Here is a 17904-nt window from a genome sequence, read left to right as displayed (position 1 = left end):
CACGGGCACCTGTTACGCCTGTTTAGTCTCCGCCTCTCCACACTCCTGGCCTCGATTTTTGCTCTGTCTGGTAGGACTTCCCTGCTAAAGAAACAGGGGCACTAATGACTACAATTCAGGTGAACTACCTGAAAAGCTTTAACCTCGTAACCCAGTCGTAGGAAAGCATGTGACCGCAGCTGCATGTGCTTCCTGCTAGTGTTCCAGGAGGCGCTAGTAGGAAGCAGGCTACTGGACTCCTCAACAGCGTTAATTTATTGTGTAGGTAGGGAAAGCAATCAGTACCTCAAAGGGTCTTGGGCAGAGTTTTCATGCGGACAGCTTAGTAGTGCAACAGGGGAAGAGGATTTTAGGTGTGGATGCTCGCTTTCGGGCTCTGAAGCTGGCTATCCATTAGGGATTCCGACTGAACCTTCAACCGATGAACAGCAGTAATGGATGAATGCCGAGCAGGAGTTCGCGTATGTGCGAAATAGTGACCAGCTGCTGGCAAGCTTGCCACCTGATGGTCGACCAGTGCACCGTATCGGGCTAATCTCTGAGTCAGCCCCAAGCTATGTTTCGCGTTTCGCATTCCCCTTGAATGTGAAGGGGAAATTAAGGAACAGCCGGATAATTTGTTGGAAAAAGGCAAAAGCAGGAATCAATTGGCCTGTTTCGATGAATGAAGATGGTGCAAAAAATGGACGAAGAGGGCTCGTGTACGTCAAGTTCAAGCAGCCAGAAAAGAGCAATGTGCAGTAGAATTTGTCGGTGCCTCGTCGTGGCGAATTCCTTGGAAAACCACTTGGATCGAAAGTCAGCCAAACATTCGACTTCGCAGCTATGGTTTCTTACAAATACCGACTCACCCAAAAGATAAGTATAGAATAGGCTTTGACCTTTGTGCTCACAAACTTCATTACACCTGCAAGCTGGGATCTTCTGCATGCTGGCCAAATGTCCTAGCCACTAGACCATGCCCACTCATCCGCCAGCCTCATTTTCATGGTTTGTACATGTTTTATACCAGCTAAAAGTGCGGCGTCGGCCTGATTGGGATTCGTGTGAGTCAATTAAGGAAGGGTATGTGGCTCTTTACTATTTGGTATTAAAACGAAACTCTCGAAAACATCTTCAGCAGACACAGCGTCACTCCAGCTCCCGCGGAACCACTTGTGGTATGTGGAGGTACAAAAGTGTCTATTTTCATCATGACCGTCGTGTGTCAACGACTACGTGGTTTGACTGCAGAAGGTGAGCCAGATTCGGCAAATTTTTGAGGCATGGAAGGGGTGGCCTTTATCTTTGCGCAGCGGCAAAGGCATTGCAAAGTCATGGACGTGCACCTTGTAACCAAAAGTGTTTTCTTGGATTTCCTAGAACCAATTATTCTTTGAGTGGTCTAGTTAAGTAAACGCAGTCTGACATCTGGACAGGGGAGGCTCATGCCGCAGCAAGGACGCATATTGGCCTCCTCACAACTCCTCCGGTACATCATCTGCCCGATTGTGAGAGTCATTTCCTCATGACCGCCGATGCCGGTGGTTTCGCGGTTGTTGGTATGCTCTCCCAACTGGTAACAAATTTCTTAAATATCTGCTCATGGTTTTTACTCATCGCCTCACCAAAACTGAGCGCTGCATTCTATGTGATAGAATGAATTACATGGTGTGTGGTGGGGCGTAAAGAAATGCCGAGACTGATTTGGTGAGGGTATTTTGAATGTTCAGACCAATAGTCAATCTTTTTTGTACCTTGTGAGTTTTTTTTCCGGACTTCGAGCTTAGAGTTGTTCGCTAGTGTGGGCGCCTTTTGCAGTACGCTTTACATCGCGCATTATAAGGACATCACCAACGTGGTTCCCGAAGTGCTTTTGCGATGCGTCAGCGATTTAGTAGTGTGGAACACAACTGCTTTGTCTTTGGTGTTTCTCTCCTGTTGAAATTTTACGAGCTTTATGCTTTAGACATGTAGAAAGGCGAAGCATTTCCACTTCCAGGTCTGCTTGCTGTGCCTTAAAACAAAGCGAGGACTCTCCGATTTCCAAAATTTAACTTTGCTCAGCAGTGGCTTTCGCGTGACGCATGTACGCACGTTCTTCCGCTCAGTGATCATTCATATTACAGCTAAAAAATGGTCTCGCGGTCTTTTTGGTGGCCTGGATGCGTCCCGCTGCACATAAGTACGCACGCTCATGCCCACGTTTTCAGCAGCTGAGGCTGTACACTGCTCCTGAGCCCGACCTTTTGCAAATATCTGCCATTCCTGAAAGGATTTGAACCGATCTGACGACGGGCTTTGTTGTTGGACGGCCGGAGGTCAAAGGTCAGAATAGCAATTGCGTTGCTGTCGACAAAGTTGGAAGAAAATGTCATTCACTCACTAGCTTTATCCATGACAAGGCTCAGGTAGTTCCTTAACTGTTTGTAGCACATCTCTGAAAGCTTCACGAACTCCCCAGGAGCATCATTACAAATACGAAGCCGCAGCGGGTTAGTGTTTTCTTTCCTGCGTTCGTTACCCCTATACAGGTTGCTTATAATATGTCCATTGCAAACATAATATATCAGTGCACTTGTCTACGCGTTGTTTCCCTTTGTCCCTTGTCTACCTCATCCAACCCGGGCCTGGGGCCTGGTGGTACAGGGTCGCCAGCCACCCCTTGCAGTGGAAGGCTTTAGAAAACATTTGGCGAGTACACGTAAGTAAATGTGCAAAGCTCAAGAGATAAAGCTAAGAAATCATTACAAGAGGTGCTTGGCTGGGCGTTTGGAGCCTGGAGATTTGGAGCCTGGAGATGTGGTCCTGATGATTTGCCAGCCTCTACGAGGTGCATCGGAAGGAACTCAGACAAAAAAGTATGTGGCCAGATGGCTAGGATCATCTGGCATCCTCTCATAAGCATCGCTCTTTCTGACTCAGTCAATTTTCATAAAAGTTAAATGTCCTATTGGGCTATCTACCTTGGCTTCATACACAACTTTCAGAACTCCCTCAATTAGTGGCGGACTTTTCCATGTAGGCCAGTGATCCCTGTGGAGAACGAGGATACAGAGGGAGCCATAAATGGGCTGACTTTAAGGAACTATTGAGCGCTGAGGACGCACTAGACGGGATTAGCTACTGGAATGAGTTGGCTAACGTCAACATCAGTGTTTGACAGACGAGCAGTTGAGGGCGTCATTGCCTCCGAGAGGCTTTACGGTTCTGAGGGGTCCACAGCGCTAGGCTTCATCGGCAGTACTTCACGCGTTCCCTGGTTAGTGTACTCTCCCACCAGATGCTCTAATTCAAAAATGGGCTGCATTTTATGAGCTTCGCTCGAGGGGCTTCCGGTTATTGTTGTTTTGCTTTTATATTTAATTAGATTTATGCCCAAGTACTGTCAGATGTTTTGTCTCCCTTTTCGGTGCCTGATGTGGACTCTAAAGCTGATTGTCCTGCGTACACCGGTGTGATTGTACCCAATTGTTGCTTTATGAAACGCGGAGGCACAAATGAACAAGGTCACATGTTGATTTTCTATGTAGATCTTACTTATTCTCTGTTTTCTCCCAGCAAAAGGCTGACATATTTTAGCGCTCCTAAGAAGGCGAGCCCACACGCCGCCGAGTTCGTGTTGGTTTGGTTCTAACTTCTTTGTTTACTAGTGGGTGTGCCTTTCTTCCCGCCTATTTCATTTAAGTGCTTGGTATAATATGCTTTTCTCCTTTGCACTGTGTTTCGCGTTCCTGCCAACCTGGAAGTGGAGAAAGGACGGGAACCCTTCCACTGCCTTCCATGCAGCTGGTCCCGATGTACAGTTAAGGAACACGCGAAAATTTTCGAAATGTGGGGGAACAGGTAGCGGGCTAAGTTGCACTTACGCAACCTCTACTACACTAGCTATGTTTCACTTAGAACTAGTAAAGAACAGACGGTTTTGGTGGTCTATACGTATACCTCGTTTATTGCAAGCTTTAAAGCCTAATACAAGGAGACACATCGCTGTCTACGCGTGCTCTAGATGCTGTGTACAATTAGCTGTAGTGGTTGGATCCAGTAGAGGGTGCGCGTACCCCTTGATATAGGGAACTCTGAGGGGACAGGGAAGGATTAAGGCCAGAATCCCATTGATAAGTACTCAGTTACTGTCTATTAAGCTGGTGCCGAGTCTGAAGTTGAGTATTTCTCTTCGGAGACGCAAGTTGGGGCGTTTAACGCACACAACACAACGTCTCCGACTGAGGGCGCTTGGCTACGCAAAACAGCATGCACGAATATTCATGCATAATAAGCGTTCCTGACTAAATTGCACCCAGCTGCAGATTGTGTAGTCGCAACTTACATATATAAGTTGGCTGGACACAATCGTAGTGTAGGGGCAACAGATGTTCTGTGTTCGCCATGTTGCGCAGCACTATTTTTGCTCCTCCAAAAAGGCGTGGGAACCTGAACTCGTAAGTCTCAAGTTCAGAAAGAATCCTTTTTGGCTAATTAATCAGAATCAAACTATTGGACTCTTAGTAAGAAGAGGTGAATGATCAGCAGTGTCTTACAGGGGGGAAGGCGGACGACATGGGGGGCCGCCACTCTAAAAGGCGGGGCCTCAGCTAGCGATAAAGCAATTAGATTGAATTAGACCTTGAGCCCACAAAATTAAAATAAGAAAAAAGTAAAGTAAATGGAGTAATGCGGCCCCCAGAGGAGACTGATGTGTGTAGTGGACACACATCGCATGGCTGACCAGGGAGAGTCTGTTTCAAGGCCTATCAACATAGTCTTCACTTCATGTCTGGGTATCTTGGCAGTATCCCCTGCGTGTAAAATACAAATTTATTTCCTTGTTTGTCTGCTGATTGGCAAAATGTATTGTATTCGACAAGTTCTCTGTGCCTTTGCCGCTGTTGCTCCTGTGGCTTATTGGTTTTATTGAATCCATTGAATATATGGAGCGCTTGCTTTTCATTCCTTGGCCACCCATTTAAATCTGTTTTATTTCCCTTTTGTGCGCCTGTAGCTGGCCAATGAGATCAACCGGTCGTTCCCTTGACCTTGTGCAGTTCAGCTGCCTGACCGATTAATCCTATGAAAGACAACTGACTAAGCCTGGGTGTAGCCCAAATGACGGACCAGAGCGGCATAGGGTGCTCTGGCGTTTTAGTATATGCAATTTTTGCCGCGGCTACAGTCCTTGTTGCCGTGCTCTCCCATGCAGGGGATGCTCTTGAAGGACCTGGTGGGGAATCCTCGCTGCAAGAAAGGGCTTGGGGGCCGTATGGGCGCGGCTTGGATGACAACTTATTCGTCGGCTCGCCAAGAGGAGAAGGTTTTCTCAAGAGTCTCCACGGTGGGAGGCCGCAAAATGGGAGCAGCAACTACCGACTCCTGGCCCGGCTGGACGGAGAAGAGGCTCCAGCATTCAATGAGCTTACAAGGAACGAAGACCAGATAAAGCAGGATGCACAGAGCTCAGATAATAGGCTTGTGGACAGGCGAATGGATGTCGACTCCCAGAAGAAGAGTCCACTGGGAGGGAAGGGGGACACGGGAGGAACTGATGAAAGCCTCAGTCGAGGTGGAGAGACAGGCACCAGTATTGAGGGCTTGGCGTCTTCAGACCCTGCCTCTGCGGGTGAATATGCGCGCGAAATAGTATGGGATGTGCCCGATGCGGCGGACGACAAGGCTTTAGGGCTGAGTCCAAGTGATTCCTCAGGTTCTCCCCTCATGTTGAATTCCATGCTGAGTGCCTTCCAACTAGATCTGGAAGAAAAGTTGCATCTGCATAAGTCAAGGTTCCATGTAGCGCCAAAAGTTGTGAGTCCCACTGGCTCTTTTGAGCCTCTACACTCCGTCAGTGGGGATTTGTGCAGCAAAATTCTGATTCGCGTCGTGCAGAAGCCCACGCGTATGCATAAGGCCTTTTCGCGAGTAATGGCACGCTTGGGAACTGCCTTTAGGAAGGTGAAAGCTGGAGCACGCATCATGCTGGCAAAAATGGAGAGGCTGTTTGAGAGGTCTAAAGCAGGCCAAGGCTCGGAGTCAAAGGCGATTCAATGGGTGAAGAAGATGGGGACGGTCGCTTGGGAAAAAATGCGGGCCTTTATCAAGAATATACTTAGCATTATCATTCGATTTCTTCCCTTGATTCTCTTTATTATGAACCTGGTATTTTGGGGAATGTCTATCGTCTCTTTGGTTGCAGCTGTAAATCCGATTAGCGTTATTGCGGTGATATCGACCACCTGCAGTCTTTTATCATTCATCTTCAGCAGCTCCTCACAGACGCTTACGCGGAAAACAACTCGGCTGGCACTCGCAGAAAAATCCGAGTTTAATGATATGCAGCTGTTTGGCCTAAAGTGGGGAGAGCTCAGAGCAGAACAATCTCTTGAGGCTCACAAAACAGCTTTGGATCTAGGCCGCCTGGACGAGAGCCAGGAACAAGAGCCAGGAAGAAAGCATCAGCCCGAAGGAGTAAATCGCCAGCGGAGTACACCTGACGTTTCTGAAGGAGATGCAAGAGAGGCAGATAAAGGGGGGGGAACAGGAGGACTCAACGTAGTCAATGACGAATGGCCTAACTCTCCAGGCAAAGTGGAAGAGGGAGGCACAGGGAATGCCCCAGCTATTGAAAAAGCGGGGAAGGCAACCGGCACGCTACCTTCAATGAATACAGGCGTTTCAGATGCCCAGTCTTCTGAAACTTTGGCCCCTGAGGAGCTTTCCAAGGTACGGCGTATCATGTTGGAACGCGCAACGAGCGACAGAATTAAGGCAGCATTCCAAAAGGCGAAACTTATATATAGGGAAGCCAAGAAAAAAAAGGCAAATGCTTTAAGAAAGGCATGGAATATCACCAAGGCGAGTGTCCGCCTTGTAGCAGAATCTCTTCTTTTCGGGCTGGACCGAGTATTCGCACGGTTTGGAAGAGCATGGCAATGGGCAGTGGTAAGAACTGGAGCTGTTGCCTCCTTCTCATGGCGCTTCCACCTTTTCTCGTTGCCTCTGTTCCTTTCCTCTCTCTTTGTTTCCTTTGCAACCATTTGGGAGTTGCTAAACGTGTATCCTAGCTTCCCACTAGTGGCTCTTCGCATGGACAAGCGGCGCTGCATGTTAACTAATTCGTAGGTGCTCTCATGCCTTTTTTTGGTTTTCGTGATCGTAGGAAGTTGGCCTAAAGCGGATTATTCGGTACTTTAGGATGCTTAAGCTCTTTGGAATCATAGCAGCGTGGTTCGAGAAGATTGCGGCTTTCGTCAAGTGGTTTGCCGGGCAAGGACGGTTCTATGTTAAGGTATTCGACGTGATGCGGAGCACTGCAAGTTTTCTGCTGGTGAATCAGGATAAAATAGGCGCCCTGGTTAAGGGTACCATTCAAGTCTCGGCATCCGCTGTCGACACGACAGTTTTTCTCGCGCTTTTCCTGAGCGCCATAACAAAGCCCGTGTATGGGCTCTACTTCGCATACCAAGGGATGCTGGAGGATAAGACAAAAGGGGAAGCTATGAGGGAATTTAAACGGAATCGAAAGGCCTTTGTCAACTTTCTTTTGGGAAGTGCCGCCATGGAAGGCGACATAGGGTAAGGCAACGCCAATAGAAGGGCGTACACTGCAAATTGACCTAAAAATATTTCCTTGCCTGCCGTTTAGTCGTGCACGGGGTAGCAGAGGCAGGGTTGGACACAGAAGCAGAGACAGACAAAACGGAGATACAGATTCAGGACATGGTAGTCGAGGAAACGTTATATTGTGTGCTTCCTTTTTGTGCAGGAACGCAGGGGCATTCGATGTAGCAGGGACTGATCTGCAAGAAATCATTTTCGTAAGAGGAAGGTGTTATCTTGTGGCGCTGGCTATTGATATGAGTGAACAGACAAATGCGAGCCAGATGCATTATGTAGCGGTTCACCTTGACGGATACACTCGAGCAACAGCAACGTCCTAGCCAGGAATGAGAGGGGACGCTTTGCAAAGGGCAATACCCTCACAGTTGCACTTTGTGTAGGCGCTGATGTGTGGTATAAGGAAATGCTCACAAGGGTATAATACTGCCGTGATATTTTTGCACGCTGTGCGTTTGCTGCAGCTCATGAGCTACCTCGAGCAGTACCAAGCCCACAACTTAAACGCAGAGCAGCTGCGGGGATTGCACCCAACAGTGGCTTTCACCCTTCAAGAACGAATTGGGAGGCTAGACTACTTACTTAATAAGATGAAGCCTAGTGAGAGAGCTAAATTTGAGGGCGTTTTTACATCGCTGAAGACTTGGGATGCTCAAGGCGCCTCTACCATGGCTAGAGAGACATTGCTGAACCACGTTCACCACTGTGTCTTGTTAGGTAGGCGACAGGAGTGAACACGAGCGTTTTGTCTTCTCTATCTTTCTCTTTTTTCTGTCGTTCTTGCGTTTGCCATTGTGGTCGTTTTCTGCCTTGAACGCTGCGTAGCTGAGTACTGCCTGGATAGTACGACTGTGATCACAGCGTTTTGAACTTATAGGAATGAAGAGGGTTTCATTCCTCGTAGCACAGTGATAACAATTTGTTTTACACGCCGCAGAAGGCACGTTGTGAGCACCCTCCATCGATCTACAAGTACTTTTGCTCATGCTTTCACATCGCTCTCTGCAGCGTCCCACCGAGAATTAAGGAAAGCAATAAGTATGGAGGTCTTCAACTTCTACATAAACATGAGTACTCCGCTAAGGAAGGCGAAGTCATTGAGCCATTCTTTTGCAAGAAAAATTACACACCGGATCACCTACAACCGTTAGTGCTTTTCACATTTTCCAACATCTCTTTCGTGGTATAAGTGTGTTGTTCAGTTCTTTTATTCTCTCGAGTTTTGAGATTATCCTGTGGATATTGGCTTGATGACTGCTTTCCTTTAAACTCTTTTTCGTGTAAATCAATGTAGTGAGTATTTTTTATCTGTGCGAGCTTAAACCTCTCTAGGTCGTGGTTTTTTCCCGCTTTATTCTTGACCAAGATACCTGCTAATGTTCGCCGTGTTTTTCCTGCAAAACGCGCAGATTTTTGTCCCGTCTCCCCCGTGTTTGTCAGCTCATGCGCGTGTGTCATTGCCTCTACTCTCCACTTGTTTCTGCATACTATTCAGCGCAATTAATAAGAAACCCGGAGCTTCTACGCTTCGAAGTGCGGCAAATCTTCGTGGGAAAACACCTGTCTCTGTTTTCAATTGAAAACGTCAGGCAGCTGCAGGCGATTGTTTACAATGTTACAGTCGATTTCATGAGCAGAGAGGTTGCACGTAAGCCACCCTATATTTTGTAAAATAATTCAAGCCTCTACTTATATAGAGGGATCTGCACAGAGCAAGATGCCGTGCTTACCTTATCTACTGCTGCACATCTACCACGTACGCGCCTGAATTGGCGGTGTTTATTGTCCGTACTGGCGACAAAATGCAACATAGGCCTATGCGAGAACAAATTTTCTCCGCTTTTTATATATTCCAATCTATCCATCTGTCTGCTCTTGCATAAAGCTTCTACATATTCTGTGCTGCCTAATCAAGGTGATGCATTATTCCCTCCCTCGCTTATCTTTCTGAGTAAATGGTGACCTGAATAGCCGATAATCCTTTGATTGGAATTTACACTATACTTCGCTTCTTGCATTGCTAGCTTCGTTTCTATATGGCATCCTTATGCATTGTATTTTCAGTTGAAGTTCCAACAAGTGGACAAAACGTGGTGGATACATCAGCAATTCACATCAATATGCTTCCTTTCCGTGAATCTCTCAGTATTTACCATCTGTATGGGGCTTTGCAAAAGCATTTTACTTTAGCATTAACTCAAACGGAACTGAAAAAAGTAGCCTCCACAGCCCAACTTGGCGCTATTGCGCTAGGGGACACATTGAACTGTCCTCATATGATACCATCAATCGGGCTCTTTCCAGGACAGGATAAAGGGATAATTCGATATGAAAAGAGTCCGTGCGGAAAGGTGGCGGCAGCCAATTTTTTGAAGTCTAGGTTGGACCCAGCTTTCAGAAAACACACCCGAGAGAAAATTTTTGAAGTCCACCCCAGTGAATGCGCGCCGTTCAACACCGAAGGTAGTCTGAATTCTTGCTTGGCAGTTCACTTCGTTTGTGGGCCATTCTTTTTTCTCGGTCTTTTTTGCCTACTGGCTCCCAATGTGCTTCGAGTTGGATCTTTCCGACGTTCTTCGTGATGGCAGCCACTTTAAATCTCGACCTGTGCTGTGGTTTGTCTTCAACTCCCGATATTTTATATGGAGATAACTGGTGCAGCTGTGCATGCTATATTGCTGCTTTTTGTTTCGCACTCCGTTTTAGGGGTTTTCTGTTCCTTGTATTTCTCTCTGCCTTTCGCTTCATTTGTGGCATCTTAAAGCTAGTATAGTGCCATCTGCTTTCGTATACTCTTGTTTTTATCCATGTTTCTGCATTTTCTTGCCACTGCGTTTTGTAGGCTATGCAGCAATGAATATTGCAATAGAGGAGCTGGTTCTCTCCGGTGTGGCCTCTTTTCCGTCTTCCTCATCCTTGCTTCCAGAGGCCTTGAGTCGTATTATGAACGAATTAGCTGACAGGTACAGCGTCTATGTTGAAGCCGTTAGGGAATTCGCAACAGCAAAACCTCCAATCAACATAACTTCGGTTAGATATCTGAGGCTTCTTCAGTCTAGAGCCATGGCCATCGGTAAGACGCACACCTGCTGGTTGGTTTTTACTCTTTCATTTAACGTTTGGGCTTCGTTTTTAAAGTAGATCAGTTGCACTGTATATGCATGTTATTCTAGCATTCGTATCATTTGCTTTACGCTGAAAAACGTTTTACTGGAAGAGGTGATTCGAGTTCGGCGTTTTTTACGTATCAGCGCCAGCTGGATTCCTCTCCGCGAAACGGTTCCATGCTCAACGCGTCCATTATGGAATTCCCTGCTTATGTTATTCTGTCTTTCGCCCCTTCCTTTATCATTGTCGAATTGTAGAAAGCATAGAGAAATGTATTTGACAGTTGAACCTGTACCCTCCTTCACTTCTTAGGGGCTGTCATTTTATCTTCTTTAATTAGTTTTCTCATTTGCCCTGACGTACGCTGCCTGTCTTTTCAGAGAAACAGGCATTCTTCCATTCTCTTGTGAGCACTTGTATAACACGGCACTTTGGTGGCTTGTTCTCCTTCAATAAAATGATCTCCTGGATTCGGGCGATGTACCTCGAATTCTCTGCGGCCCAAACCTGTATGGAAATAAGAATCACAAATTTTGGCACTTTGGATAACGCATACTGAGGGTGGAATACTTTAGTCGCTCCCACTGCGGGATTGCACATATCTTCGGGGCCTACAATCTGCAATGATGCAGCTTTTATTTTGAGGGTTTACTGATTGGATGGCGATTATGACTAAGTTATTACTGTTGGCAGGGTTCTTCTCTGGCCTGTTTTCCCTCTATTATGCTTTGTATGCGTGCGTATTGGATGTTGTGGTCTGTTTCTGCAGATTGCATTCCCTGTGTTGGCCGGCACATGGTGGAATCACTGCTTTCAGTCTCTCTTTCTTCGTTTTCGTCTGAAGAAGAGCAGTTTTTATTCAGGCTCTTTGCCAGGTCTTTTGCGACCTCCATAATGGAGCGCATTGAGCTAAGTAAATCAGGTACCATCAAACACAGCAAACGAAAGGCACATCCATCATAAACTTTCGAATCGAACTTTTAGGGCTGGTGGGAGATGGAATGGAGAAGCGACAGGAATGATTGAAAGCGGCACGGATGCAGAAGGCTGCTTGCTGTTCATGAGAAAAATCGAATGGGTTCTTGGGGATGTCGCTGCAGCGTTCGTCATTTCATCGGTTGTTGCCGTGTCGTCATGCTTAGCTGTGCAGTGCAGTGTCTCTTTCATTCCTCTGCGGATCATGTTTTTCTTCTTACCTGCCGAGACTTGCGCTTGCTCGTGGATGATGTGTGCCCTCTTAGGTCGCTCATCTATTTTAGCGTGCTGTGTTAATCTGTCTCTTTTTGCGTAGGCATGGGCCCCATAGACATGGAGGGGTACCAAAGAGATTACACAATCTTCGCCGACGGTACGCTAAACGCAAAACCCGCTCGCCTTCCTCAGCTTTCCTTTGTTTTGTTAATTATGCAAGATGGCGCACTTTCCTTCCCTAGCATGTAGAGCTACAAACGTCTCGAGACTGAGTTACACACGAATTGCGCCGACTTCCGCGTGTCTGTGCCTTGTAATCTGGGCTTCTTAGGCATCCACCTCGATGACGAAGTAGCCACTGCAGTTGGTACACAGAGCATCTGATTCTCGTTTCCTTTATTTCGGCATCTTATCCCTTCCTGCTTAGCCCCTTCGTAATGTGCAGTAGCTCGATGCTTTTTGCGTCCCTCTCTTTCCACTACTATTGAACCAAGCATTTTCTTCTTTGGTTCCCGTTGCTGTGCTATGTTTCTCTCTTCACAATAGTCAAGTTTTTCTACTACACCGAAGAATCCGCCTTGGGTGACACTCTTGATGAGCTCTTCGGCGCCTCTCTTTCGTCCCTTCATGAGTCTCTCCTCGCATCTAGAGGACCAGAAATCAGTCCCACGCGCACCACTGTGCGCATTAAACAATTTGTGCACAAAAAACAATCGTTTCTCTTGGATGTTGCGAGGGGTCAAGAAATGCCTGTGGAAGGCCTGGAGACTGAAGCTGAGGAAAGCAAAATCTACGAGCGCCTCACAGAGGGATTTACATCGATGCAGAAAAAGGCTACGGAACTCAAGCCGCTACTACTTTCTTCTCTAAAGAACGGCCAATACTTTCCAAGTGAGGTGACTAGAACAAGAAAGTGCAAGAGGGGGGCATGCCTGCATCCATAGGCATACAGGGCACACTCATGCATGCGCTTCTTCAACCTTTCTCCCTCTTTGAAGTTACCCACTGGGAGGAGAAGCCAAAGCAGTATTCTAAGCATGAATTTCCACACGTTGATGCAGTGTATATGCCTGGTTCGGAAAACTAGTTTGGCGTCTGCATCCCAGCTGCATTTGTTGATGAGGCCGCAACGAAAGCAGTGAAGCCTTCGCGAAGCCTCCTTGTTTCCGTCTTACGGGCTCTAAGCGCCTCCCCTTTGGTTTGCTTCACTGTCCCTTCATATTTCTTTGCTGTGCGTTGTATGTCTACTTGATGGATTGGTCCGTTTCTTTCTCCATCGAACTGCCAACGCCATTTCCCGCTGCACTCGTCTCCTGCCCTAGCGTTTGCACTCCCTGTTTCCGGTTGCCTATCTCGCTCACTGTTGTGTTGCTCCTTCGTTGCTTCTTGTAGGAACCTACCTTTGTGCAGACAAAAATTCTCCTGCATTGTTGAACTTCATCGCCGGCGCCTCCGCCCGCATCGCAGGGGCTGTTGAGGAGGAAAAGTAAGTGTGAAGGCATGCCGTTCTGGGTGCTCTTGGAGTGGTCTTAGATCAAGGGCCAGAGATCGAGAGGGGGCTTAGCGTGAGGGGCATTTGGGCTAACCAGGACGGATGAATTGTGGGTAACGAGAGAGCAGCTTAATTATGACCTTGCTTTATGCTTTCATATGCACGCATCAACATGAGTTGGATTTCTTTGTCATGTTCGTTTGTGTGTACATGTTCACTCGGCCTTCTATTCCTCCCCAAGTCTGTACCGCTAGACACGTTGCTTGTGCGGTCTGATGCCTTATTTTGCTGTGCCTTGGCTGCACGTTTCTTCCAAGCCTCGCCACCTCTGGTAGTCTGTGTCAGCTTTGAGGCTCGGACGCACCTTTTGCAGATTGAAGCGCCGTCGCAGTAGCCGATTGAGAAAAAGGAAAAAGGGTTCTGTTGCCCTTGCCCTCCTTGATATCCAAGATCTTGTAGAAAACGCCTCAATGTACGGCATCGAGGGAAACAGATATGTCCTCGATATGAGGTATCGCTTCCTTCCAGTGACACAAGCAGGTGCGCGAGGAAGAGTTGTACGCAGCAAAGAAGAAACTTCCGGTATCCACTTCGTGCCAATGGAGAAAGCCCCTTACGCAATTGATTGCGTCTACTCTTTTTGTGTGTCCGTCTCTTTCTACTTCGTTCGTGCGCAGCTCTTGACAAAGAAACTAATGAAGACGATGAGCTAATATGAGCCGAAACCCGCTATCAAACGACTCGCTTGAAAAGCCCCCCAAAATTTGGTGGTTGTGGTCATTTGCGTCGTTGTTATAGTATAAGGGCTAAACGGTAGCAAAAAAACCTTCGGACAAGGTCAAATAAGAGGCTTCAGCGATGCTCGTGTGGGTGCAGTACTTATATACGTATATATAAGATGGTGTCTCCGCAGGCCATCACGCTCCGCCTCCCTCTAGCCTTTCTCCGGTGTACCATACGTTGAGTGTGTTGCGTGCATTGCCTTCTCTTCAAATGCCTCCTGGGGTGCTGATGTTTATTGGTTCACGGCGCCAGTGGGGGTGCCAGAGAAAGACTCTTGAATGCCGCAGGAGCACGGAAAATACTCAGGTGACCCTGTGTGAAATAGAGGTCATTAGTTTGTGATTGCCCTGCATCCCATGAGCATCCACCTAATCTTTTGATAGATACTACTGAACGCGGCAAACTCGTGACCAGCATAAGCGTGAAGGTGAGTGTTGTACCACATACAGATGCGTTGGGTGATTCTTTTGAAAAGGACTGAAGACTGTTTGCAACCACTTTAAACTCTTCTGTCTACAGGCCTTGGTCCCTCCTTTTCTCTCGTTCTTCACCCTCATCGATTTGCCTTATTGGTACCATTTGCATTTTGCCCACTGTCAGGCCTCCTTCAGCGCAATAAGCCCAGGCCACGGCTGGCACATGGAGTGAGTGTTTCAAAGTCTTAGTGTTCTAAGTAGCTGTTGGGCAGCCTACACGCCACGCAGCACAGATTTTAGATGCATACAATAATAATTCTAGTCTGGCACCCATAAAGGAATATGTGCCAGTGGTGGCCCTCTGAAAAGCTGTGCTGCTAGACAACGGCTACGTCAACTTCTGAACAGTTCTACGAGTGCCAGTTGCCTCCCCGACAAATGAACGAAAGGCACGAGATGATAGCACAAGTCGAGGCTCAAGAGGCAATGACGCGCGAAAAGCGTATTCTACGGACACATAGGCAAGAAGTTCCAGATGTCTTGGTCCTGTCTAGCCATTGCCTATTCTTTTGGTATTTGCTTGTCTCCTCGCTAGAATCCAAACTCCCTACACCAGGCAGGAACAGCTGTATCATCTCGCCCCTTTGAGGCCAAATTGGGTAGCGTATTATGTTCGGATTCACTTTCACCTTTCCATACGCTATGCGTATGACAGATGCACATCCGAAGGGCACTGCAGAACAAGACTCTAGGGAGTCCCCAAAAGCGCCCTTCATGAGGTGCCCTAAAGAGAGTCGTTCCTATAAGGAGGAAAGCCTAAAGGGGCACTTACTGAACCCCGAATCATAACCTGACTCCAAAGCACAGCCACGTTCATTTCACAGACTAGTACATGCCCCCACGTCTTATGAGCCCCCGCAAAGAGTTCGATACTCCAGTCGAAGGGGGGCCCAACCAGGGCGAAAAAAAACTAGATTCGCTCTCTTCATCTTCTTCAATACTGTATGGCTCGCCCCAGTCAGACTCAAAGAAGTCCAAAAGGGAGAAGGTAGGAGAAGCGGCTGCAGCATTGCAAAGCAGAAGCAGTTCGGTTGACTTAAGCAGATAGAGTGTGCTTTTGACGTGGATGTCATACTTGTACATGCTCTACCAACTCTCTGGCATACCGCTCTGTTTCCTTGAGTACGCGATTGCGGGGTAGTTCGGGTCAAAATCCAAGTTTCCAAGCCCATTATCTGAATTAGAAGCCTGCCGTGACAGCCGAACAAGGCCTGGCTGCAGATCAGCGGTGATGTGAACTTCCTCCTGAATGAGCTGTAGAGCCGGCTGTGGTCTGATCAACTGGTCTGATGTACTGACGGGGATTACTCTGCCACCCAGCAGATCCAGCTTCTCTGTGGAAGAAGATGCGTCTACCGCGGGCGACGACTCTGGGGGAGCCGTCCTGACGGGGCTAGATAAGTACAGGAAATAAAAGGGTAGCCACAAAAGGCTGGTGTTTTTGAACAAGAAGACTCGCATCTGCAAAGATAGCAGGTGGAGATTCAGCGAAGACGGGTACAGAGAAGACGGTGGGGTCAGGGGGAAAAGGGCTATCGATCTGAGGGAAACAGACGACGGCAGACGACACTCATTGCAATAGATATTTCCTCGTAGCTTGAAGAGTTGCTATTCTTGCACCGCTGAAGAAGGAGCAAAACATTCACACTATCCATTTTCACATGCTTCATTACAGTAACACATTATGGGCAGTTCCTCTCGCTAAATAAGGGTATGTCTATGCGCATATTACTTCCACAGACACATCAGCACAACAGGTCGAACGTTTGCTGACAAGGGGACACATCCTGCTGCGCTTCGGATTTTGGCTATTGCTTGCATCTCGGTCCGAACTTGCTCTTGCCAAGAGTGTTTTAGCCTACCCGCGATGCTGAGAGCCTCTGACGACAATAAATGAAGAATGAAAAATCCTAGAGTGAATAAAAGATGACAGACAAATTGATATCCCAACGCTATCGAAGGGACGTCGACAGATTCGACGCGCGCAAAAAAGCGTGGTGGTATAGTACGAGAGCTAGTGCGGCGAGACAACGTGGCCAACAGAAGAAAGCAGGGTTATGATCTTGCTTGCAATTAAAAGGTAAGGAAAAGGATATACGGAACAGCGCAAATATGCACATGGAGACCATCAGAAAGTCAATCGACAGCTAGCTGATAGCAACCTGCTGTGTAGACGACAGAACAAACTTGGCTTCAAGAAGGGAAATACGATATTGGCCGCCTCTAGGGTAGAAATTACTACAATAGAATTTTCAGACTACTGATTGAACAAAATGAACGGAATAGAGATTGATTCTTATTCCCTCGCGAGTTCATGGACCATGTACCCAAGAACAGCAGTAGCCAGCCCCAAAAGGCGTTGTGCTGAATAACCATCAACAATTGCGGGGCGGGGCACGGTAGGAATGAAGGACAGCCTTAGATTGATCTACACCTCTCAGGAGCAAAGAAAAAGAACTTCTGCCATATTATTGGGCAATTATCTTCTTTTTCTCGTGTTCCTGCCGTTTACGCCACCAACACCAAGTGAGCAGAAACAGCCCCACACGAGGAGAGCAGACGCTGTGCTGTAAATGGATATGCAAAACAGACAAAGGAATTACTGCATGGAGGCCCCATTAGTGCTCTTAGTATTCATTTGGAATTAAGCGTGGATGTCCACTTGACGATGCCTCACGGATTCCTACGGTATACTCATTGGCCGATTGAGGAACGAAGAATATTTCGAGAGAAAATAGTACTTGTGCTTTTCGTGCGTCTTTATCTCATTGAGCGACTTCGTATTGGCCACCGATGGATTTCTCCGTTCAACAGGGTCGGAGAAAAGGGCGGGTCCGGGTGCCTTTGGCTGCGTTGGGGTGTTCGCTGTCCGGCATGTCTCTCCGTGATTTGTTCTCTACTTTTTGCGTACGGTCTAGTTCCGCATCAGTTGCAGAACTAGGCAGCTCATGCTACGAGGATTTTTCCCGGATTGCAGCCGCTCAGCAGTGCCACAGAGGCCATAAATATTCAGCGTGCAATATTCAGCTGTTTTAAATCTGCAGCTGTTGTTGCGTTAAACTCTGGTTTTCCCACCGATAATTTGTTGTTCATTCTTCACACTTCTGTCGTGTGGGCTATTCCTTTGTATCTGGCGCTTATAGTTATTATGAATTTGAGTACCGCCTGCTGCTCCCTGCAGCCCTTGCCTTGTGCATCCCCCACTTCTTCAGCATCACCCCCGTATACATTCCGCTCTTCCTGTTTCCTCTGCCTGCGTGTAGG

At 47.5% G+C, this 17904-nt stretch overlaps 1 protein-coding gene across 1 annotated transcript; it reads left to right on the top strand.

The window, feature by feature from the left end:
• Positions 1–5085: 5085 nt before the first annotated feature.
• LOC34619999 lies at positions 5086–7552 on the top strand. The gene is made up of 2 exons (XM_026335655.1): positions 5086–6915; positions 7133–7552. The coding sequence occupies exons 1-2, from the start codon at positions 5086–5088 to the stop codon at positions 7550–7552; spliced, it is 2250 nt and encodes a 749-aa protein (XP_026191440.1).
• Positions 7553–17904: the final 10352 nt, after the last annotated feature.

The sequence above is a fragment of the Cyclospora cayetanensis genome, unplaced genomic scaffold, assembly GCF_002999335.1.
Source record: "Cyclospora cayetanensis isolate NF1_C8 unplaced genomic scaffold, CcayRef3 CcayRef3_contig_76, whole genome shotgun sequence".
Taxonomy (NCBI): Eukaryota; Apicomplexa; class Conoidasida; order Eucoccidiorida; family Eimeriidae; genus Cyclospora; species Cyclospora cayetanensis.
Note: the sequence above shows the minus strand (reverse complement) of the source record. Positions and strands in the feature narration are given on the sequence as shown.

Bases quoted from the DNA above. Each gene is read 5' to 3' on its own strand.
- LOC34619999 (XM_026335655.1), top strand. From the start codon at position 5,086: ATGACGGACCAGAGCGGCATAGGGTGCTCTGGCGTTTTAGTATATGCA. The intron at 6,916-7,132 runs GTAAGAACTGGA...TCGTGATCGTAG, and splicing joins GAGCATGGCAATGGGCAGTG to GAAGTTGGCCTAAAGCGGAT.